The 26,236-nt window shown below is 29.2% G+C and overlaps 1 protein-coding gene across 3 annotated transcripts in view; it reads right to left on the bottom strand.

Annotated features, from left to right (window-relative positions):
• Nucleotides 1-619: 619 nt before the first annotated feature.
• The window catches only part of LOC118203607 (type 1 phosphatidylinositol 4,5-bisphosphate 4-phosphatase), a 48,631-nt gene continuing 23,014 nt past the window's right edge, over nucleotides 620-26,236 (bottom strand). For 2 of the 3 annotated variants that reach the window (XM_035375891.2, XM_085819914.1), the window contains 4 exons: nucleotides 23,359-23,408; nucleotides 13,400-13,490; nucleotides 12,741-12,795; nucleotides 620-9,082 (listed from right to left, as the gene is read on the bottom strand). In XM_035375891.2, the coding sequence (XP_035231782.1) occupies nucleotides 8,997-9,082; nucleotides 12,741-12,795; nucleotides 13,400-13,490; nucleotides 23,359-23,408 (282 nt within the window). In that variant the 3' untranslated portion in view covers nucleotides 620-8,996. The remainder of the gene's footprint in view (nucleotides 9,083-12,740; nucleotides 12,796-13,399; nucleotides 13,491-23,358; nucleotides 23,409-26,236) is intronic. The other variant, XM_035375892.2, reaches the window with a different exon arrangement.

Below are 26,236 nucleotides of genomic sequence, written 5' to 3'. Positions count from 1 at the left end.
AATTTAGAACCCAGAATTGCATCGGGTGACAAAATGTTAGCGCCGGCCCTGCTTTCCCCCTCCCACAGCCACTCAATAGCCGAAAGAATGATCGCGGCCAACATCAATACAACGCTAATCAAAGCATTGTTACTGACTTCTCAAAACAAGCAGGTGTTTGAAAGCGACATGCAGGAATTTCACTTAGTCCGGAGAAAAATCGCATTTGCTAAACACCTGCTTTCTTTTGTTTACTATAATCCTCACTCTTTTGTAACGGAAGAATTTTTTTTATTATTATTATTCATTTATATTTTGGTCCGGAAATTGGATATCCGAATTTCGGACTTTACTAAAAATTCTACTGTTGTGGATATCTTAAAAGGATCACACTTCATTAAACAATGTTTGCTTTTAACCCATAATTATGCATATGCCAATTAACAATTATAAAAATCTATGATATTCATATATCTCAAATACATAAGAGCTTAGTTTTAGAATTCTCAAATAAACTGGGAAACTGTAGCTTAAAAAACTGCTAAACTTATTTTTACTTTTTCAAAGATATTTAGCATACAATCCTGAAAAAAGAGCAAAGGAGAAAAAAAAAAAAAAAAAAAAAAAATCAGACAATAGCTGCATTTATATGCTTTTATTTTAAAATACAAATCACATTTTCATCATGTGAAAAGCATCAGATAACTGAAGTTAAACACACAACACAGCATTTTTCTGGTAGGCAAATATACATGCTATGAACAGGAAGAAATCACAGTATCTATGAGAATGAGAATTTTTACTCATAACTAACATAATAGATCATTAAAAAATTCTAAATTTATTTACAAAACATGCAAAAACATTATTCTTCACACTTATGAAAAAATAATTATATTTTATTACAAGGTCTATATTAATGTAACAGAAAAAAAAACTACATTAAGCTTACAAAAAATTCTGAACACTTCATAAAATAATTAAATAATTTTTTAGTTTTCTAAAGCAAGTTTTTAAAACAAATATTAAATCTTGAATAATGATGCCATAATTTTAGTACGTACTCTGCTTGCTTTACATAAAAAACATCCTTTAAATATTCAAAAAGTCTACAAAAGCATCAAAATATAAAGCATATATATTTATTACAATGAATCAATTATATAAAAAAAAACAGCAATAAAGTTCACATGGTGAAAAATTACAAACATATATGTCTTGCCTTGTATGTTTACATATCAGAGAACAAAAAGTCTACAAAATTATGCACAAAGATTAAAAATTTCATTTTTGAAATACCGACATAACAGATAAAACATAATAGCTGCTTTTCATATGTCGATGTGAGAAGTAATAAATTAACACTTAAGTGGAAAAAAAATTTAATGAGAAATACTTAAAATCATAAATTTACAATTCATTTAAATTACTTAATTTAATGAATAAAATTAATTTTCCCTTTCTTTTCCCATATACAACAATATTTAAATTTGTGTAAATTTCATAACTGTCCACCCATGGCCAAAGTTAACACAAAACATTTTCTTAAAAGATTTTTTTAAACTTATGATAAAACTTGTTTAATTCTTTAAACAGCATTTTAATATAATTCTTATAAACATTCCCCCAAGAGCTCCTACAGTAACATATCTAATCTATGAACAATACCTCATGTTTATTTGATTTACTTTATATTTCAGATAATACTGAAAATTAGAATTAAAAATAGCATTTTTTATATACCTGTTGCATCTAAATATCTATTTATACATAAATATCATACAATCTAAATCAAGCCGAAATTCATTATCTTAAGCCTTATCAAATACCAAGAAACAAGAAAATATCTGGATTTCAAAATTCTGTACAATTACAGTTTTAAGTTACTTTAACCTTTCTGCCACCTTCATATGGAGAGGGGTATTTTATAAACATTAAAGATTGTTTTATTGTTATGCCTCTAGAGGTCTCATCTAGTGGCTTGTCCGTGTATGTTTTACTGATTGCTCACCTTGAGACCTGATGGTGGAAACCTACTAGAAACTTCTATGTTGCAAAAAAGTTCTTCGAATACCTGTACACAATATTTTGTAGATTATTTTCTTTCCCCCCCTCTTCCTCTTTTTTGGTATGTCTAAAACAAATTCAGGGCTCAAAGGATTAATTTAGAAGATAAACATGTATGGCCTACCTCAAGTCAGGAAATATTTCTGTATATCATATTTTATAAACTATTTAATATAAATTTTTATATTAAATAGTTTAATATAAAAATGTAATATAAATTTTTATAAATAAATACAGACAGTAAAACAAAACAATTTTAACAGAAATTCAAGAGTAATAAATAAATAATCTATTTCGAATGAAATATTTTTCGTCGAATGAAAATGCAGACAAAAATTTTGTTCCTTATTCTCAGCATTAAATTTTCTTCTCATAATAAATACAAATGCTTTAAAATTACTAGACTATATTATAGTATTTACTATTTATATATTATAGTAGTTACTAGTATTATAAAAAAATTAATTGGCCCTTTGACCTACATCCCCACTCAAATTTTTAGAAAACTGCATAGGAAACACACCTAAAAAATTCCATCCATACCCGGTGTATTGCTCTGAAAACGATCAAGTAATTATCTGATAAGAAATTGTTTTAAATGTGACATTGTAAATATTAATATATACTGAATTTATGCAAAAATAATTACATTTAAAACTATTAAAGTTTCATAAAGCATATTTATAAATTATCTCATTACAAATATATTTAACACTATTTCTTACATTTCATAAAAAATATTTTGACAGTCAAAATGTAAAGCCTCTTTAAGTCAAAATGCAAGCTCTAATGTAAAGTTTCCTTAGATTTAACATATGCAGCAACAAATATATTAAACGTAAGCTGATACAATAAAAAAATACTTCCTCTCATTATGTATGTGAAATTTCCTTCAAAAAATTCTTATGCTAAAAAAAAGAACAAAAGTATGAAAGAAATTTGGCATTTGCACAGCCATTAAAAACATACAGTGCAAAAAAAACTATGTACAATTAGAAAAAAAAAAAAAAAAAAAAAAAAAAACATTTTTGCTGTACATATATTACATTACAAATAAACTGCATTTTAACAGAAATGACACTGACTTATAAGCTAATTATAAGTAAACTATACAGGTAATAAAAAATATTCCACAAGATCCGAAGTAACTAATGACACATTTTTCTAATATTATTCAGAAAAGTAATAGTAATTGGTAAATATATATTAAGCTGCTTCACAAAGCATCTCTGACATTAAATAACACAGATTCAGGGATTCAAACCCTTCTAAGAGACTAAAAGTAATAGAAAAGTTCGTGCAGTATTATTAATAAACAAGTTAATGCAAGTCTAAATATCAGGTATACCAATATTCAGTCAGTCATTTTTATTAGAAAAATACAGTTTTAATGAATAATTTTTTTTTTTTTTTTTTTTGTTTGGGCTGAAAACTACTTCTTAGATGGGTTAACGCAATTTAATGCATTTGAAAATTAATTTTTTATTAGAATAATTCAATATTTAGAAAATAAAAGCTGATAAAACTGAAATTTTTTCTGTAACTGAGCTGCTAATTTAAGTATTTACGGTAAATACACAGCTAACAGACAGTTTTTTTTTAATACAATATTTCTTCTCTGCAATTTTTCTAATTTTCTGTTATTACTAGATTTGCAACAAATACAAGTTCAATAAATCAATCTTTGCTTTATATATATTTTCACCTGAAAAACATGTAAATATGATACATAAGATTTCACTTAAGCTTGGAATAATATAGCAGTAAAAAGAATTTTTTCTAATTCAAGATACAGTTACTATTTATTAAAATAAAAATGCTGAGAAATCATGTTTTACGCTTCAAAATAAAATCAATTTCAAATGAAAATCTAGGCCATGGGGAGAGAAAAATTACAAGAAGCAAATATACATCCAATACTTATCGTGAATTAAGTCAGTCTTTATTTAGTAAGGACAGTTTAGTTCAGCTTGCTAGAATTTAGTTTCTTTTTTAAAACCACATTGAACCTGACAAAAATCGGAGATCTTACAATACTATATCATTACCATAATAATTTAACACACCAACTACTAAGTTACAAGCACAAGACAAACATTACTTTCTTTTGCATAAAAATATATATTGACATCATATCTCAAAATCCAAAATATTTGATTATAGTATGTGATGCAGTATATAAATATCAATCATACTAGCTCCATCTTCATATATCATGCAACCAACATTAAATGTGCACTTAGTTAAGATACATTTATTCTCAGTGGCAATTCAATGGCTGTCAGTTTTTCTCAAAGATTTTAAAAAAAAATAATAATAATAATAATAATAATAATAAAATCTGAAATGTTTCAGATTTTAAATTACGTCTAAAGGGCGTTTTTTAACATTTTGTGTGTTACCTTTCTTTATTAAATATCGTGTTCCTCGCACTTAAACCATAAGATCCAGTGCAACAGCAATATCGCAAAATAGTTTTAAAACGAGCATATCTTTAGAATTTCCGATACAGAGACTCACGCGCTGGAGATAAAAATGTTTTTTCTGCACAACATTGCCATTGCTCGCTTTGAAATCCTTGAGTTTGTTAATCAAAAATTCGTCAAAGTTTTAAAAAATAGGAAAGCGATCATAAAACAAATTTCAAATTTGGTCTTCCACATGCTCATATTTGTTGGAGGATTACGTTATTCAAAATTCGATGACTCTATGTACTGTTATTTATGACAATGTGAGAAATATACATATATTTACGCAGATTTTCATTATTTAATTTCTTCATATATAATGCAGGACTCTAACATTTTATGGCAACAGTTTGAAAAGTGAACCGACATTTATCCGTCCGACGCAAAATGCCAAAACGAAACTAATAGTCCTTCGGGATTCACATCCCTTTGGACTAAAAAAAAAAAAAAAAAAAAAAAAAAAGAGGCAAAATATGCATTTATTCTTCATAATTTTTATACTTTTTTATTATTTTTTAACTAATTATATGAAGGGAAATTCAAAGACATTTCATATCCATAGTACATTAATTTTACGCTACAAAATCCTTACTAAAATAAGGATTTCATTACACAAATTGATAAAAGGTAAAACATACAAGCTAAAACATATAGTACATGTTAAAAGGTGATCACTTATACAGAAGCAAAATTACTTAGAAGGCTTAAGCATAAATTATCCAAATATCCCAAGTGTCAAGGTACTTTTAACTTTTTCAACCAGTCATGGCAGTAAGCTAATAACTTACAATTCATGACATTTTTAAACACAAAAAATTATTCGATTTTTTAAACCCGTATAATTAAGGCATAGTCTATTCTGGCCTATTTCACCATATTTTGTAAATTTAAATGTAACTTTTTATTCATTTTATAATACTTTTAGATGTATAAAGCATACATTCCCACATTAACAAACAAGTAATACATATGCACGCACACACACACACATAAATACATGAATAATACAAATGAAAATTAGTAGATGCCTTGACTTTCAATTACTTAAAATTAAGATCCAATGACAGTCTAATATTTTTGCATAGAATGCGTGCACAGGTGAAATGCTATTCTTTTAATACTTTCATTTTGTTTTCTTTTAATACTTGTAATAATCCCCAAGGGCATTTCTGAATTATTTATACATTACAGTTTTTTTTTAATTTATCATTTGCTCATTTTAATTTATGATATAAATCCCAATTCATTAAAGTTTATGATTCACACGTCTCTAGAATGGTAAGGCTTACTAGTGAAAAGCATTTTTTTATTTGTTTATTTATTTTACTTTCTGTGCATATTATTGCACATACGTTTTATACTTTTTTCCTTCTTTACTTTTGGTGTACGTATTTAGTTAGAATGTGTGTGTGCGTGTGTCTAAAGTTACAGTTAAAGTAGGGGTGAATGAAGAAATTATAGAAAATGATACATACTATACAAGTATGTATCATTACATTATTATACTATATTACTATATCATTATGTACTACAGGATAAAACATATATTTAAAGTAGATTAAAATGCTAATAATGGACTCCAAACTACAAAAGATTTTTGTGTTGCTAGAAACACATAATGAAACAGTGCATGATAAGAAATGATATTATCACTGGAATCTTTCAGCTATCCCCCCTCCCATTTTTGCTTTATTCAGTTCAACAGATCTCATATTTTGTTTCACATTCTAACAGTTATTTGAAAACCCACCAACATGTGCATGTTTTCAGAACATAAAACTCTTATAATTTGAAATTCATTATTAGCATTTTTTTTACACTCATTCTGGTCAATTAAATTTTATACAGGGATACTTTGTCTAAATAAATTTGCAAGCTAAATAAGGATTTTGCATTTCAATGACATCAGTTATTAACAGGGTTCCAATCTGTGATCTGATCATATAACAAAAGGGTCAAATATAGCCTTCTCCTATGAAGCATCATGTCCATCTCCTATATTCATAATTTATGCTATGCCTGCTTTTCAAAGTAAAACACATATTTCTATGAACAAAAATATATTGCTTTGAATGTTATATATTTTTTAGATAAGCATACAAGTGCATTTTCTAAACATGAAAACAATGTTTTTCTATATTGCTTAGTGGAAAAAAGATTTTCCTACAAACTTATTAAAGATTTTAATGAGCTGAAAAATAATTATATCTTTAATTAACATTTTCAATGAGATATGTTCCCCATTTTAAAAATCTTTGGATGCTTAACTACTATAAAAAAGATTCAAAGTAGCATCTTCAGACAATGACAAATGATTTTTAAATGATGACATCCAGGATCGTGGAATGTTAATTTAATGCAGGGCACATAATTTTCACTTGAAACATAACCATTAAGCCAATGCATTTGCATTAAAACTATTTAAACATTTTAAAAGGTCTTTTGAGTATTAAAATAATAATTTTAATATTGCTTGATATCAGTAAAATAAACTCTGAAATAGTAATTCATGCAAAAAATTACAATATTACTTTTTAATATGATACATATATAACACTGGAAAATATATTTAATATTGCTTGATACATTTATTTTCAAAATCAATGTCACTGCAAAAGCTAATATTACTGTTTCATTACTGTAACCAATATATATCTGTTTTTCAGTAAACCAAAACTAAAACTCTTGTAACATTACTAGAGTATAAGCATTCTCATCTAATAATGATCTGTAGTTAAGAAACATATGCAGTATTTAAAATTTATTTCCCCCTCCAAACACAATTTTTTAAACTTGAAATATATATCTAAAAATGGAAGCTAATACTGGTCAAATCAAATCTTTTTCATACCTTGCTTGTAACTGCTCACAAACTAATAGTCTTCTTTATTTTAGATAGTTTAAATTATCAGCAATGAATACAAAAAATATAAATGATAAGACTTGTTTGCTTTCAAGCACAAAACTTTGGCAGTCTCTCTCTCTCTCTCTCTTTTTCTCAATACCATGTAAACTAAGTTTATTCTTAATTAATTTGCACATTTTTCTCATTCATTTATATAACAAGAAAAGGTAACTGAATTATATAAGCTAAAAAGACTAGCTGCTAAGAAAGAATGTTTAAAATTTTTTCTTCATTAAAATCATGCATTTATTAACAACAATGCAAATGAAAAACAGGATATTATAAAGATTATTATTTATTATTTCAAGTTTTAAAAAAAGTCTTAATCTGGCTGTCACTTTTGCTTTAGGTATATAAAATATTTTTTATTACTTTTTTAACTGATAATTTCATTATAATTTTAAGCAAAAAAATACAGTATTTTTAATTTTAATAATAATAATATACATTTTGTTTCACAAATAAAAATATGACCATTTGTTTAGTTTCAGGGACCTTAGATTTTTATCTTACTTGAAATAGAAATAGATTTTTTTCAGACAAAAGCAATTCTATTAAACTTCATTGATACAAAATATGCTTTGTATTTTGTTTCACTGAAATAAAAACAAAATATACTTTTTTCTTTCTTAAATAAACATATTTTGTTCATTCCAACTGTAGAAACTTTAAATAAAATATAGTAAATGTGAAAGATATTTTAAATGAAAAATAAAACAGGATTAAAATAAAATCTAGTACACAAAAAATTAAAATTTCTCCACTGGTATTAGAATAATTATGCACTAAGCCAAGAGAAAAAGAAAAACTGGGTTATATGCATTCTTCAAATATCTGGCTGGGCTACAGTTCCAAAAACAGCCTCATAATTATGCTATTGTTTTTGAAAGTGAAAAATACATTTTATGTAATAATGATCTATAATATAAAATTAAAAAATTAACTAAAAATGCTGTTAAAAATTAGCACCATTACATTCAATAATCAGTTTTTTTCACAACCTAAACCTTCATTATCATATTCTTTAACCTAAAATAATTTATCAATCACAAGGGGGGGAGAGTTTGTATTTTACCTAACGTGCTGCAGTCTTTAAAATAATTTGAGTTTTAGGAAACATTTTAAAATTTCTATTTCAAAAACACATTAATTTTTCATTTAATGTATATATTGTTTTGAATACTATAAATCTAGAAAATAAAAAAAAAAAAAAAAAAAGCCTTTAAACTGACCAGCTGACTAGACTACATAAAAAGAATAGGAATTTCCATCACATTTCTTAAAAGCATATAGGCAGTACAGCACATGCATCAAACTGATTATCTCTTTCACCATAATGCGTAAATTCATAGCCCAAATGGTAATGGCACATTAAAAAATGAATCGACAGAAAAAGGTGCGAGATTTAAGATAATCCAAGATGAAAAGTTGACATAAAAAAGGATATACAAAAGTTACAGAAAATAATTATGTGCCCTACATAATTTCTCTTCAAGTATTCTAAAAGTTTTTTGTGTATTAATCAAAATAAAACATGGCTGATGCACGAAAAATGTTCAATTTTGTCCAAATTTTTTTCATATTGGTCCTTCAATGTTGCTCACTTTCATAGTAAAGTAATACACAGCTTTACAAAGTAGCCATATAAAGAGAACAAAAGCACCTATAAAAATAAATTATTGAAAAATTAATGAAAAATAAAGCTGTATATCACAAAAGAAAAAAACAAGAAAGCAATTTATTTAAAACTAATGAAATCTTATTTAATTCCAATAATCCATGAGTGTTTAATCTATGAATGCCTGTTACCTAGGTTCAACTTAGTATATAAAACTAAATTCTAATTTTCATAAAATTCAGCATGCCATATGTAAAGAGATGTATATCTAGAACTTGAAGTTGCCTAATTTTCAGAATGTGCCAAACTCTGCAAGCATGTATATAACTATTATTCTGGCAACCATACTCATCTTCCTTCAGTCAAGCAACCTCATATTTTCATAAGAATTCTGTTTGTTGTTTTCCAAAGGTTTTTATATACAAATCATGGTATCTTTTGCTTTAAACTTAATTTTAAAATATATGCTTATGGAATTTGGAAGCAACTGAAGAAACTGAGGCAAAATTTCTGTAGAAGTACGGAATTTTTCGGAAATCTCTACAAACAATAAAGAGGAGATTCATTTGGCAGATAGCTGGTGTTACTGAGGTTTGTGTGATACTGAGTCTGCAGTTCACGTTTATTTAAGAGTAAATATATCACTATGTATGTGGAGAGGAAAAAGTAAAAAAAATACAGGAAGATTTAATGAAGAAACAAGTACTTTTTCAATGTATAAAGTAATCCTTATCTATACTATTAAAATCCTCGCACGTCTGTTTGTTTCTTTGTGGCATTATCTCCTCTGAAGTGAGTGCAGTTGAGTTTCGATAGAGGTACCCCTGGATTCCAAAAATTCGTGGGAAACCATTTCAACCACTCTCATCTTTGTACAACTTTAATCAGTTGAGATATTAATCAAAAACTCATGAAAATGCTTAATTTTTCAACCTCATTTTTCCAAGCAACAACAGTCTTGCTGGAGATAAAAAATCTGCTTGATTACAAAAAGTTTTGCCACTGCTTGCTTTCGAATCGTAGAGTTCGTTAATAAAAAATTTGTATGCTTTACAAAACGTGAAATAAAAATAGCATTGCCAAACTTTAAATATATTATTATACAAAGTCATATTCTGACATTGAAGAAAGCACGCGACTGCATGTGATGTCACTGTATGTCAAAAAATTTTTCTTTAATGTCAGCATTTTAAATAAACAGCTGCTGTTGGCAACTTTTCTGTTTCAGGTTAGGATAACTGACATGGTACTTCATTTCCACATTGATATGGAGAAAAAGTGATATAATACATTAAATTTAAATCATGATGTCATAATCTATAAGTATTAACATGATGTGTCAAAAGTTTTTGTTTCCTGGTTTGGCAACAAAAAAAATATTTAGGAATTGGTTGTTGCTTGTAAAGAATGAACTGATTTCATTCATATTGGAATGTTTTCATGCACTTTCTTTTCAGGTGTACACAGAGCTTATAAGTTTTGGTTTCACTGCAGCCCACTAGTTTAATAATTAAAATTTGCATTTTAAATCGATAAAGTATGTTGTCTTTTGATATGGTGGGTTGGTCTGTGCCCGGTGAGCCGGTCGGCAGTGTCACAAATTCCAGTTTGACTAACAAAAAGATCATGCTTTGTATCTGGTGGGATTGCTGTGGTATTATCCAAAAAGAGTATCTGGAAAAAGGCAACACTCTTGACAGTGCAATGTTACTCCACGTTGACGCTGCTATCAAGGAAACATGTCGAATTGAATTCAGCATAAAAATGTAATGTTCCATTAAGATAAAGCAGGACCACATGTCTCTGCATTCACTGGCTGGACTCTGTACGGACTTGAATGGGATCTTTTGCTACCATATAACTCCGACATCGCTTCTTCGGACTTCTACCTTTTTTCACACCTGCAACTACATTCTTGCTGGAGCTATCTTCCACTATGCACAGGATGTCTGAAATGAGGTTGATCTGTTTTTGGACCTGTGATCACCAAATTTTTGGGCCAAAGGCTTTGAAAAACTACCAAAATATTGGCAGAAAATCATAGATTTGGGTTGTGATTGCTACCCACACTAAAGGTACTGCTTTTATGTTTTTTTTTAAATAAAATTTTTTAAACTTTATTAAGAATGTATTTTTTTACTCTGTTTTTCCAATGTACATATCAATCTTATTTTTCACTCAAAAATCACTAGAGGATTGTAGAAACTTGGCTACACCAAGTTTATACATATAACACCAGCACACCAGCTATATATTAAACACACTTCATCATTATATGCACACCAGCTATATATTAAACACACCTCATCATTATTCTTTCTACAGATTTAGCAGCAAAATACTACATTTCTGCAGTCTTCCATTGATAGAAAAAGTCCACAAGCACATACTTTAAAACTGAGTTTAAGGCAAAAAATATGATGGTTTGTCTATAAAAGCGTTTATAATTTGGAATACAGGAAAAAGAACGCATACAGAAATAGCGACATTGCTGGACTGAAGGAACGTTTTGAGCATGGTTGCCAAAGTTAGGCACATTTTAAAAATTTGCTGACTGCTACTAAGGCAGTTGTGGTAATACTTACTATTAACCCTTTAAAAGCACGAGTTTTTTTTCTGGTTGCGCTAATACTTAAATAGTATTAACCCCTTAAAAGCATGCGTTTTTTCCCAGAAAAACTGGTAAAAAATTATCGATTTTTTTGGGTGGTTTTCAGTGTGCAATATTTGGTTGAGTTGTCCTAATTTGATACCAGTTTCTTGCTACAGCCAAAATCTCATCATCATTATCTTCAAATTCACTTACATCACTCAAGAAATCATCACATTCTGATAAATTTGCATATTCAAAAACATCAGAGTCACTCACTATCAGATAATTTTTTCTAAAGTTACAAAAACACTTAGTAAAAATAAATTCATGGTCAACTGTTTACTTTTATATTTTCCACACCAAACAACTGCTTTTTAACAGAGAATTCCTAACAAACTTATAGCTAATCATTAAAATGCACCAGGTGGTTTACACAAGAAAAATGCTGCATAGTGGTTTCATCTATGGCAGATAAGTTTAATTATAATATATTTTTAAAAGAACAGAATCTCAGACGGGCATTAGAAATAAAATAACGTAAGATACAAAACTGCCCACGAGAGACGAGGGCATGCGCAAATTTGCCAGTAACTTTTGCCCATGTCAAACACAGGCAAATGTGTTAAGGGGTTAAAAATACACACAAAAGTAAACATACAACAAATTCGTTTCACACAATTAGGTCACTGGTCAATACCTCTGCTGAAAAAACGCTATCATGCAATTTATTACCTTATGGACAATTTTACAATTAATACGTCAAATATTTCTCACGAGTCGGATTTAAAAGCATTCTGCATAATTATGAACTCATCTGAAAATAACATAAAAAATTATAATGAATGATATTAGAAGAGAACCGATCATATGAACAAATAAGATTTCATTCAGGCAATTCAGCAGAAGAGCCAATATGTTATTTTCAACAGATAGAATGTAAAAGACTCAATGGGCACATTCAACTGTATTGAGATACAGGTGATTGAACATAATGCTAGAAATCATATTATTTATCTAAAGGCAAAAAATAAGCAACTGTACAATATAGGTCATTTTTGAAAATTCAGCACAATTTAAAAATACACATGTAATATATTCAGTTTAACTCACCTATATAAACACAGTATATGCCTCCATTTTTTGCAGCATAAGCGAATGTTCCAAACTGCAAGACAAAATTATTTTTTAATCATCAAATCGATTGCCATAATGTACAATGCAAAATACATTTTTGGTTCAACTTTTATAAAACAAATAAGTTTAGAAATGCAAAAAATTAACTATCCATATATTTTGTTTGAAAGAATAGCAACTGGCAGCATACATTAGGAATGGCAATATTTTGGAGTAAAACCTTCTAAAAAATCTGATGCAGACACCACATGACTTCCTTGCACGGAATATTAAATTTTACACATTTTATGCTGCATTTCATTTACACTTATTTCCACCAAATTCATTAGAGGTACAGTCAATATATTCAGTTCTCACTTTACGGCAGGGCAAAAATACATAAAAACTTAAAATATCTTCATTAAAAATTGAAAAATATTTTTCTATATTTTATAGAATAATTATAAATACAGTTAAAACAATTTATACAATTAAAATTAGAGTTTCTATGCAAAAACAAACCTACAAACCAATTTAACAAGCGAGGGAAATTAACCAAATGATTTTATTTCAGATGCTAACTTAGCAGGTTTTAAAGCAATAATAATTAAAAAAAAAAAAAAAAAAAAAAAAAAAAAAAAAACAATTTTACTTACAGTAACTCCTAAGCCTAAAGCCAGCATGAATAAAGCAGCTATCAAATACATTGTTCCACGGCATCTTGAAAACTGCTGCCCAACTGAAGAACTGGGGGAAAAAAAAAAGTTTTTAATATAAACAAACAGTGTATACCTCTTGAAAAAAGAATTCTAAATATATTCACAAAATATCCATGGCACAGCCTGAAAGTACACAAGTAAATACAAAAGCAAATTTATTAATAAAATAGAAAAAGACACTTACAAAGAAATGTACTTGCAAAATGAAAATGACACTGATAATACATGTAAGCAGTATTAGTTTGATGAAAGCAGCAACAAATATGTCCAAGTCCTTATGGCTTTTCTTTTTGCAACCACAGGTCATAGATATTTAGTTCCATTTATAAAAATGTTCTAAATTATGCAAATATTTTTGCATATTCAAAAATTATACAATCTAACTAACTTTTTGTATGGTCTTCTAGTTTCTATTATTACTAAAAATTTATACTCATTTGAAAAAATTATATAAAAAAAAAATAACCGAGATATTTAATTTCAAAATGTGGTTTTTACTTCCTTGTACAAAGTAAACGATGTATTGTAATTGCAAAAAATTTCGGTATCACTTTCAATGGAAATGCCCATTTTGACCATTCCCAATTCCATTTGGATGATACTTTTTGTGTGACGTCTGTATGTACAGACAGATAAAAGAACTCTTTTTTTTTTTTTTTTTTCTAAAATAAATTTAAAAGGAATTTTTCCACGATGTCTGTATGTATATATTGGGAATAACTCAAAAACGATTAGCCACAGAACATTGAAATTTTGTATGTGGTACTGTTACAACATCTAGTTGTGCACCTCCTCTTTCTATCACAGTCAGCAGCAGTTTTTTCCATAATTGCAATTGGCAGTACCAAAACAGGTAAATATACATACATATACCCAATTCCTTACCCAGCTTTTCCCCTTACTTGTCACATAATTTTGTTAAAAAATGATTGAATTTTTTCATTGATGTTTTTTAATGTTTATAAAATTCAGAATAGATTCATTTAAAAAACACCATATTTTCCCTTAAATTGAACAGTTTTTAAATATATAAAATTTCTTATTCACTTACATTATATTTGGCTTTCCTCGCACAGCTAAATGGCCACATCAATTTTTTAAAAATATTTTCTAACTGCCTTGTGGGATCAGTTAAAAAATTAGTTAGGATAATCTGACATTGGTTTTTCTGCTTAAATATCATTCACTTATATTTTTTGTCACTTATTAGTGGGTAACATTTCTTAATCAGTAGTTTTGTTACATCCGGTATTGGAAAAGAATTTTCACAGAAGTAATGTCTAACTTTTCAAATGCTAGAAATGCATTTCTGATACTCTCACAAAGTTTAATTACCTTAGAATCATAATCTAAGAATCACACAACAAGGTTCATTAAACTACAAATATTTTTCATTTCTAATTTATGCACCATGAAAGACCGAAATTGGAGAATGTCCACTTTCACCGGAGGATGTCAACATTCACCAAATACGTCGGTGAAAGATTGAATATTGCATTACATTCTTGTACATTGGGACCCTCACCGGTGTATGTCGACAATCGTAGATATGCTCTGGTGTAGGTCGAAAAGAAAGGTCATAAAGTGTCATAATAGTTTAAGTTGTTGCAACAAGTAAGATTTGAATCACATAATTTAGTAAGTTTTTTATTACTATTATTTTATTTTCTCATTTACAACGTACTGTATAATTAAGTAAGTTTTTAACTTCTATTATTTTCCTTTCTCATTTTTAATGTACTGAGTGTTTTAAGTTGTTATTTTAAGTCTCAAGTGCATTCTTTCGCGACTGCATTACGGACAATAAAATATAATATTCTTGTATGTTCAACATTCACCATTAGCACACGGTGAATGCCAACATTTACCGGTGTAAGTCAGAAATAAAAGTATTTGGAAAATATTTTGGAGATAACCAAGCGACTATGTGAATGTTGACATTCACCAGTGAAAGTCGACATTCTCCAGATTTCGGTGTTTCACTATAACACATATAATATTATGAGTTGGCTAGGTGTTAGTACTACTGTTTTCTAGAACTTAAATTCTATAAAATTCTGTGAACGATATTTCCTTTTTGAAAACTTTTATACTGATCAATACATTTTACAACAGTTTGCACAGCAATTCTCATAATTTAATCTTATTAACATCCAACAATTTCTCAAAACTAGTATGTCATTTTTAGTTCCATACAATTGCAATGCTTTGAGTATTACCCATAAACATGATCTCAAACATTAACATTACACATCATAGCAAGTTTTTGCCATACATATATATTCTGCATTTTACTTTGAGAGTGAACATAAACCTTTACTAAATATAACTATAAAGACTAGGGGACCATATAAAAAATTTGATTTTGCAATTTTTATAAAAAACTGAATGTTTAAATTTTAAAATGACAAAATATGAATCGGTATCATTTGTGTCAGTATATGTCTACTACCAACAGTTGTGAAAAAATAGACATGATATAATTCTGAATTTTAAATATGGAAAGAATAGATCATACATCAAATCAAACATATTTCTGCAAAATTATGAAATGGCATTGTGGTTATTTAGGACAACTAGTTCACCAAAATTTAATCAAAAATGTGCTAATCTAAAAAAATAAATAAATAAAAAATTTGTGACTATAATTCTGAAAAAATAACATCAAAAGAACTTTTTTTAGCCCTTATACTTTTTGCCATACATATATATTCTGCATTTTACTTTGAGAGTGAACATAAACCTTTACTAAATATAACTATAAAGACTAGGGGACCATTATCTCCAAAATATTTTCCAAATACTTTTATTTCTGACTTACACCGGTAAATGTTGGCATTCACCGTGTGCTAATGGTGAATGTTGAACATACAAGAATATTATATTTTATTGTCCGTAATGCAGTCGCGAAAGAATGCACTTGAGACTTAAAATAACAACTTAAAACACGCAGTACATTAAAAATGAGAAAGGAAAATAATAGAAGTTAAAAACTTACTTTGCCATATAAATTTAGCAAAGTTGATAATATGTCATTCCCATTTGTTTCATACTAAGCCATAATCCTCCCAATCTATCATGTCGTAGGCCAACAAATTTTGAGATAGCTCATGATAAAATGTTTATATCTTGCTTTATTATCTTTTTGGTACCCCCTTCCAGCAACTGCTATGTATTGTTGAGTAGGGCTGAACACAGCTAATGATACTTTGTAAAAACATCAGAGCCTTTTTTAGAAGCTTCAACCAGAAAACATTTTGTTTTCCTGCTTACATCAAATACCCATATATCTTAGGTCAGCTCTTTCAAACATTAATTTTCCTATGTACAAATACTCATGCCAATTTCAACAAATTTAATAGGTCTTTCAATTGGATCCTTAGCATATTTGACTAGATGTAAAACAATAACCCCTCATAAAATTATTCCAATCAACTCCAGTTCTTGTATTATAAATATTTAACTATTTCTCAACCACTTGTTTCATGTCCTTTTTACTAACCAACAAAATATAAAATGTAATGCAATTAAAAAAAATTTTTTTTTTTTTTTTTTATCTACGAAACTAATTTCCATCGCTAATGCTTTTCTGTTTTATGCACTGTTTACGTATATAGAAGTGTGGAAGTTCATTATAAATGTTACATCACTCTCTCACTCTGAGAAGGAATTGCATAATTGCCTGTCTCTTTCACCAGAGGAAGCAGGGAGTGGGGAATCATGTGACCTCTCTTTATAGCAGTTTTATTCTATTTGTTTGTTTTGTTTTTGAATCTGTATTTCATTAAAAATTTACATTTTATAATTTAACGTGTGGAAATGATGCTTGATGTTATTATTAGAATTAGAATTTAGAATGAGAACTGGTATCTATAAAAAATGGATGTAATACAATTACTGCAATTGGAATAATATAATATGTTGTTAAGAATTTGTAATGTGCTGTTTTCTTGTGGAACTTTATGTACCTTTTTCTGGAACCTAGACATCATGCAGACATTAAAAACATCATGTAGATGTTAATTAGAACTTAGTAATAATTTCTTAAACCATATGAAACCTGAAATTTGCATGCAATTATTTAATGTTAAAAAAATGTCAAAACACCTCTAAGATTTAATTTAACTAATCAGTACTCATTTTAAATTCTGTTTTCTTTGACTTGCCATTTTAACACAAACCTGTATTGAAACCATTAATTTAATGAACTTTAAAAAAAAGATACAGGAGGCCCTCAAGCAAGAATTGAGGGAGAAATACTAGCAGTGACTTACATCTGAATATCTCTGATGATACAGCCATGGCACTGATTAATGCTGTTGCTTGTAGAATTCCCACCATTCCACAAACAATGGAATTAAATGCTAAGCTCTGCTTAGCTAAATTATTTCACAGGTAGATGGAATAGTTTAGCTTCCTAACTTATGAGACTTTCTGGTTACAATAGCCATTCCTCTGATAATTACCAAATATTTTTTACTACCACACTCAAAGTGCTGCTATTCAAGCATGAAGTTTTCAGCTTTACAAATTACAATGGATCTTCGAAGTTATATTTTAATTCTGTCCTTCTACAAGGTAATAAATGTCTGAGTTGGATTTTATTCTAGAAAGTGAACTATGGTTTTAGTAAAACACAGAAACCTACTGAAAATTAGTTGATAGCTATTATAATTAAACTGGGAGTTAATAAAGGCTAAAATTTGCAACCTACCTTTGATTACCTAAATTCAAATTAAGAATACAAAAGAATTCAGCATGCAAAATATAAAATCAATGCCTCTTGATCCTTACTTACATGTTCACCACAATGACAAATCTGGAAAACTTATTACGAGTGGTATAATAATAAAATTTGTGCTGAAGCAATTTTGAGGTTCTTGTAATAAAAATCAATAACAAATTATCTTCAGCCTACAATCCAGAATTTAAACCAATTTTCAATGTTCATGAATTAGGTGGTACCAATATATTGGCGAAAATATCGCTACTGATCCTAATTCTAAACATTTAGCAACCTTAAAAACTGTTCCCATTTCTTTTGAAAATATTTTTTTATTTTCATTAATATCCTTTTCTTTCTTTTTTTGGCTAGAGGAAGTGGAGATGACTCTATTATTATTCCAATGTCAACTTAAGAGAAATTAAATCAAGTGCGTATCTGCATACATAATTTTAATTTGGTAAACCTGTGGAGTTCTTTTGTATGGAAGTGAAAGTTCTACAGACCCTACTAGACGAATAGCAAGTTATCACTACACCTTCAACGACTCACATACAAATAACTATTTTATTTAGCCTTAAATTCAGCAGAACAGGTATGATTGTGCTACAGATAAAATTTACATGACTTGTGGATATTTAAATTGACATAACAGAGAGTTAAATTCTAATGTGCATAATGACTACACATAAAATATAGTACAAAGTCCGAGATCCGGATTCGTCGGGACTTCAGCGATTCCGGATTTGGGATTTTTCTAGATAATAGATCATCAGTTTAAATCTAGTAAGATGACATGTAGAAAATTATAAAATAAAAAATATGAAATCAAAATTTATGAAATAATGACGCATTTATCATCTAAAGGGTATCAAAAGTTGCAAAAAAAATTTAGTATTTATTATTTACTTTATAAAACATTTCCTTTAAAGCAAATTGTTTAAGTTGCTTCGTTTTTTGTGCTAATACTTTCTCTTCAATTCCACAGATAGACATAATTTCTTGTTCAGTTACAAAGTTCTACTGTTAAAGTCTTGTAGTTATTCCAACTAATTTGTCAATCAACATTTTTTCATTTTCAATAACCTCTCTGTCACTTTCTTCACTATCGGGAGCGGTATTTTTTGGATCGAGAACCATATTACAGATTTTGCTGTCCGTTAATTGATTGATGATGGGAAAACTGCCATCGCATTTCAAAATTTTTGTTATATCCTCTTTATCACCACTTCTCCACATTTCTTTACAAAATCCATTAATTGGAAAATTTCACTTGTGGTTAGTGACATCCAAAAGCTTTCAAATTGGCTGCTATCATCTTTATCATCCTCACCATGAAATAAAGTAGCTGGCCATAATTTATACCAAGCATTTTTTAAAGTATCTGGAGGCACATCCTCTTACGATTTTATGATGCTCCATACAGCAAATTCTATGCTAAAATATTTTTTTAAATTCTTGAATAGTCGTGCCATTATTCAAGAAATTTAACATGGATTTTAAAAATGCTACTTTATATTTGCATTTCAGCGCTTGTACTATTCCCATATCCATAGGCTGAATGATGGACGTACAGTTTGGAGGAAAGAGTAACACGGATACATTACCTTTCATTAAAACTTAAGTCAGATATGAGCCAACAGTTATCTATAATCAGGACAATTTTTGCATCATCAGGTAATCAACCAGATTCAAATTTTGGCGAGCCTCGGGTATGTAATGATTTTCAAACCAATCATGCATTAACGCTTGTCATCCATACTGTTTTATTTGCATCATATATAACGGAAAAATCTTTACTCCTTTAAATGCCCGAGGTTGTGAATTTTTTCTGATTATGAAAAGTTTACACTTGTGTGTTCCTGTGGCATTTGTGCATGCTAAACTTGTTAGTATAGCTTTGGAATCTTTGACACCAGTTGGATAGTATGGTCTGTAAAAGTTGCCAAGATATTTCATGGTACATACTGCCAGAAAAGACCAGTTTCATCAGTATTGTAAATTTGTCTGGGAGATAATATTTCACTATTAACGAGTTCAATGAATACTGAAGGATTTTTATTTGAAATTTTTAATTGCATTACACCGTGGCAATTTAAAAATTTGGTTAACCAATCTGTCGAATATGTGCACTCAGTTTTTAAGTTCATTTCTTCCTGAAATATTTCGGCTTGAGCCATTAGCATTGGATCCGTCAATGGCATGCCCTTGCTGCGTCTCTGTCTGGCCATTCAGTCATCACTTTGTCATGATCATCACATTTAGCATAGTGAATAATTTTTCTGTTATTCACTGCGAGCGAGATGTCGGAATCCACAAAAAATTCATAAAGTTCCTTTTTCTGTTATGTCATATATAGCTGACTTTCCAATGCCATACTACTCGCATGATTTGGAGAGGGATATACAAATATCTATTTTTTGCAACAATTCCACTTTTTGTTTATTGGATATTGAAACATGCTTTTGCTTTGTAAATCCTGCTGCAGCTTCAGAATTAGAAACTCTTTTTGACATAATCGAAAGTTCTGATTTTAATTTTCATAAACTTGTTGTAATTATAACAGCCTACAAAAAATAATAAGCTGGATGAAATTAGAAAGTTAGGGAACAGTACAATCTGTATATTAACTGAAATTTTTTTTAATCAGCGAGGTGTAATTTTAGCCTAGCTTAACAGCATTCTCTATATATTATTGGTTATGTAGCATGAGACTGGCGACGAAAGACAATTGTTCCGTTTGTTCCGTTAAATTTTGTTTTGCTTCTATCGCACACTGAGACAATTAAGCCTGAATTGTATTAATTTAGTTGTTTATTATACTTATGTCTAATTCTTGCACATGCTTAAGGCTTATCCGAGTCCTGAATAAATAAATTCCCGCATATACTTAAGCTTACTGATGGCCAGCGCTAGATATTTTGCTGATTTTACACTCTCTGTGGATCTTAAGTTCTGCTACCAGGCGCCTCTCTAAGTTCTAAATTTTCCCTGCTTCTTAGTTTTGAGACCCAATGCTTTCCCTAAATTCTAAAAATTTTATCATCCCTTAATTTTGTTACTCGGTGCTTCTCTAAATTCCAGAAATTTTGGCTTCCCTAAATTCTGCCGCCCAGTGCGGCCATGCGATCTCTGGCCCCAGTTCTGGGTTTATGTGAATAAAACATTAGTTAATAGCATTAAATGTAATCTTTTGGCCTATAAGCATCATTAACAAAATCTATTTTTAGCATATGAAAAGAAAATTTTGTTAAATTTTTTCTTGTCAACATTTAGCGCATTATATATTAAAAAAAAAAAAAAAACTGTTTAGGCATCGCTGCATAAGTCGTGTTGATAAACATACAGAGAAGACAGCAAAATATAACAAATAATGATTCGCCAAGTTGGCACCAGGATATAAAATATTAGTAGTTGTAAAATCAACTGTGCTTCTATATAGAATGTTTCAGTTTGAGATGTATGCCAAGCAGATACACAGCTATGGAGCAAATTATTGATTACATAAATTTATGCTATCTTGTTGCTGGTTGTTTCTTCAATAATGAGGTATTTTATTTAGTGGCGAAGTGAAATTAAGAATTGGGATTCTCTACATGTTTTCTTACAGGGGAAAAATCAATTGCACATGCAAAGCATAAAAAAATTTCCCCCAAATTTTTTTGGTGATGGCTTCAAAGGTCCAAATTTTAGATCATTTTGGATCTTGGACTTTGCACTGTAGATTAATTTATTTAGCTTAGAATTTTACCAGCCAGCAAGAATGCTAAGGCTAGAATATGACTTTAAGCAGAGCTGGCAAGAGTAACTAACAGCAAGATGTGGTTGTCAGAAGCTCTTATCTGAACATTCAAAATTCTCAGCTTAAATACACAAAAACCTAATTTGCATTCTGGTGAGAAATACTGAAAGCAGAAGTTGCAGACTTAAATCATTATAATTAGTTAACATAAATTACCTTACAAAAAAACAGACACAAAATATACTTTACAAATCTTCCCCTCAGAAAATTCTCAGGACAATATTTGTTCCTCATGCTAAATTTCACTCATTAAGTGTTTACTAGATTTGCCATGAAATAAGACAGAAACAATCCATGTCTTCCAGGCTTAATATAGTTTTCCAAAAATCACAAATGTTTCAATTCTTACAAAATGAAATGATATGACGGAAGATATGCAATGACAGCAACTTAATGTTATGTCAACAGTAGCCGACTAAGTATTAAAATAAGAACTGGGAACTGATTCAAGATAATTCACTTGCCTTCTTACTTAACAGAATTCATAATGGAGGTAGAAATAGACTGTGGACAATAACAATCTGATACAACTATACCCATCAGCAACCAAAAACCTTTTCATCAGATAGTTGACGCTGAAAATACATTTCATCATTAAAATACACTGACAGATTGTTAATGGTGTATTATCAGGTACCAATTTAGACACATGTATTTAATTTTCTTTAAAAAAATATCATGAAAACATCTTTTTCTAAGACATTTGGTAATATACAATAATTAACCAAACCACCAATCAAACTCTTCAGTTTGATCCATCAGAGGCTATGGTTAAGGTTAAGGAATACCAGCAGTTTGTCTTGCATTCAAACCCAGGCTAATGGGCAGGCATCGTTGCTGGTTTTCCCATGTGCAATGCGAATACAAGACATTTTTCATTAGAAAGTCCTGCACAAAGCATCCCTTCCCTTGGTAAATAGCCTCTGTGAGCTTTGGCATATTCTCACAAGCAAACAACTAACTCTTCAGTTTCTCTCAATAAATTAATATTGAAATCCTATTTGAAGGCTTCATTAGCCTCATGTATCAATCTTGTTTCCTAAAGGAAATAGCCCCTGTGAGCTTTGGTATATTTCCATATGCAAACAACCAACTCTTCAGTTTCTCTTAACAAATTAGTATTCAAATCATATTTGAAGACTTCAGTAGCCTCATGCAACAATTTCGTTTCCTACAGGAAATGTTGAATTTTTAGTTCACTAAGCGAAAATATTAGATCATTACAGGAACAAAGAAACATTTTTGAGGTCAGACATGAAAAATTACTGAACATTTTTAAGATATATGAATTATTAATAAGATAAATATATCTGATTAAACTACAAAACTTTCAGATTTGTTCAAAATCTTATTTAAAATTATTATACTTACACTTTTCGGCAATGTGGACATCGAGCAAGAGCATTAGTCAGAGTGTTGAACTGAAAATGAGTGGAATAAATAAGGTTTCACAAAATTACAAATGAATTTACTATATCAGCTTTTCATATATCATTCAAGTAAAGTTTTATGAAATTTACCGGTACTTTTCCATTTCGCTGGCGCAAATCTCGCCAAGTAGACTGGGGAAAACACAGTATTCACATAAAAATGTTGACAAAAGTTAGTTCTAAGAATTTTTTATTTTAAAGGTATAAACATTTTAATGTCGTTTAAAATTCTGTAAAAAAAATTTTAATAAATAAAGACAATAAATTTGTAAAAATACATAAATTTAACAACTTATTATGCTTTCATTGTACAACATCCTGATTCGCCGGTTCATATTACGTGACCCCAAGTGATCTCATCTCACATAAACTACACTACAAAAATCTAATTCTCTCAGTAATTATCTACATTAATTTCAAGTTAAATCTTAATTTGAAATACAAGGTTAAATGCAAGAGTTACTTTAATTCATACGAATAGTTTATGTAAAACCGCAGTGCTTTATTTCGCTTGTGCATTCTCATTAGAATTGATGAATTTAACCTTTGACTTTGCCATTTCTATATTTTCGCCATTGGGTGAGCGGTGTGATTGCATCCTAATTGACTTAATTACCACCTGCGAATGGCCTTATTCCATAAAATTGAACTATATGGTAAAAACTCTATGTAATTTTATGCCAGTATTGAAATAAACAATCAATCTGATAAGAAATGGCTGCGACTTGTTTTGAAAATGTAAAAGTTAAAGTAAAAGGTTACGGCGAGGATATTTCATTTGGCATCGGTTGTACCATTACTGGTGACTTTATCGCTTGCGCCGGCAAAACGGAAAAGTACCAATTTACCATTTTCTAGACATGGTGATTTCGGGCACTGCAGGCCTTGGCCCATTAGGGCTGTTATGCCACTGAGTTTAAATTTAGTTTAGACATGGTGATTTACAAATGGAAACATTCTTTATGAAACCAGTATTACAAAAATAAAAAAGTGAAACAAAATAACATAAAGTTGCATTTTCATAATATATAATAAAACACTGAAATTCACATATTATAGATGTACAATAAATATTTCCAAAAATTTTGATGATATAAAACTTTTTCACATAAAATCATAATTGTACTTGAAAATTCTAGACACTTAAAATTATTTTTTAAATTCGTACACACACAGAGATTAATAATTAGAGGGATTTTAAAAATATTCTGATTTGCTTATAAAGTAAGGTTAACTCTATTAAGCTATGTGCTAATTTGAAATTATTTGCAATAAAATTAAATGAATTTTTATTTGCAATTTCTCTATAGTTTTGTTGGTTCCATAAATACTGATTTTACAAGGTTACATATCAATAGATTTTTATCATGGGATTATTAATATTCAAAAACTAGAAACATATGCATAATAAAAAATATATTCCTGATGAATGAAGTAAAACAATGAAATTAACTTCCTAATCTTACAAGATATATCTGATAAACTTTCAATATACTGTTTAAACACAATAGAAGAAGGAGTTTATTAACTTTATAAAGTTATGCTGCAGTACATATTTCAAAATGTGTACTTGAATATGTTTACAACATACAGACAAATGCTGCATAAAAAACGTTTTACAAAAGAAAAATTCCAAAATGGGTGGTGGGAAGCAAGTAATGTGTAAAGTGCTATAAAATTCAGATTTTTTCTCAGCAAACTACAGAGGTGACTTAATTTTGGAAACAAAATTGCAATTCATTTTCCCAAATACTGTAATTAAATAAATTCTCATCAAACAAACTAGTGTAAATTTAGGAACTATCAGTATTCCTAACATTATACACTGAAACAAAAATTTACTTATTTTCCATTAAAAAGTGAACACTAATATATATATATGCACACCATTTTTCAGAGATATAACAATGAATGTTACTTAAAGACAGGAAATGGACTAGTTGTACAAGGTTTGAGAGATTATAATCAGATGCCCCCTTCCCATTTAAAAAATGCTTTTTACAATACCTAAGTACTGGTTCTCAAAATTTTTTGTTCCGTGCACCCTTTTGCTATTTCTAGACAATCATAACTCCTCATCTCAAAACTAAAAAAATACATATATTTATTTAAATTTAGATTACTTTTTAATCTGTTTCATAAATTAAACAAGTACAGTAAATGTTGTTAAATACCAAAGCTTGAATAAAAGTGGTTTTTATATTCATAAACAAACTACTCAACAGGCTGACTGCATCTCTCACAAAGTGTACAGTGCCTCTTAAGTAATAAGCCACATTATGCTCTAGACCAGGGGTTCCCAACCCTTGGGGGTGAGAGGTAACATTCCAAGGGGATGTGAGAATATATTTTCATTTTTTGTTCATAATAAAATTGAATATTTGTTAAAAAAGTACACCAACAATGATATGCAAGCAAAACATAGTTCCTGGCATGCATCAATAACAAATTTGCCATACATATTTTTAATGTCACATGAAATGATATGTGACATGCATATCGGAATAATTTGTGGATCATGAAAATATTATCAAAATCATTTGATACCTTCAAAACTTTAAAAACACAAATTACAAACCCATGCTATTTCAATTTGGATAATATGTCAGAGGATGAACTGATGGAAGATGTTTTAGACCTATATGTCATTAAGTTTTTCTTTTTCTGACACCAGTAGTTACCTTATATTCTTCCTTCACGTTCGTACGGAGTTCGTAGATTTGGAATGAATACCGACGACACTTGATGAAGTGTCGAAACACGCTTTATTTACCGGTATTGTCAGGACAGCTCCAAAACACGTTTTACAGTCGTCGAAG

This window comes from Stegodyphus dumicola, chromosome 7, assembly GCF_044657685.1.
Source record: "Stegodyphus dumicola isolate Sdum_Otavi_A_Nest chromosome 7, ASM4465768v1".
Lineage (NCBI taxonomy): Eukaryota > Metazoa > Arthropoda > Arachnida > Araneae > Eresidae > Stegodyphus > Stegodyphus dumicola.
Note: the sequence above shows the minus strand (reverse complement) of the source record. Positions and strands in the feature narration are given on the sequence as shown.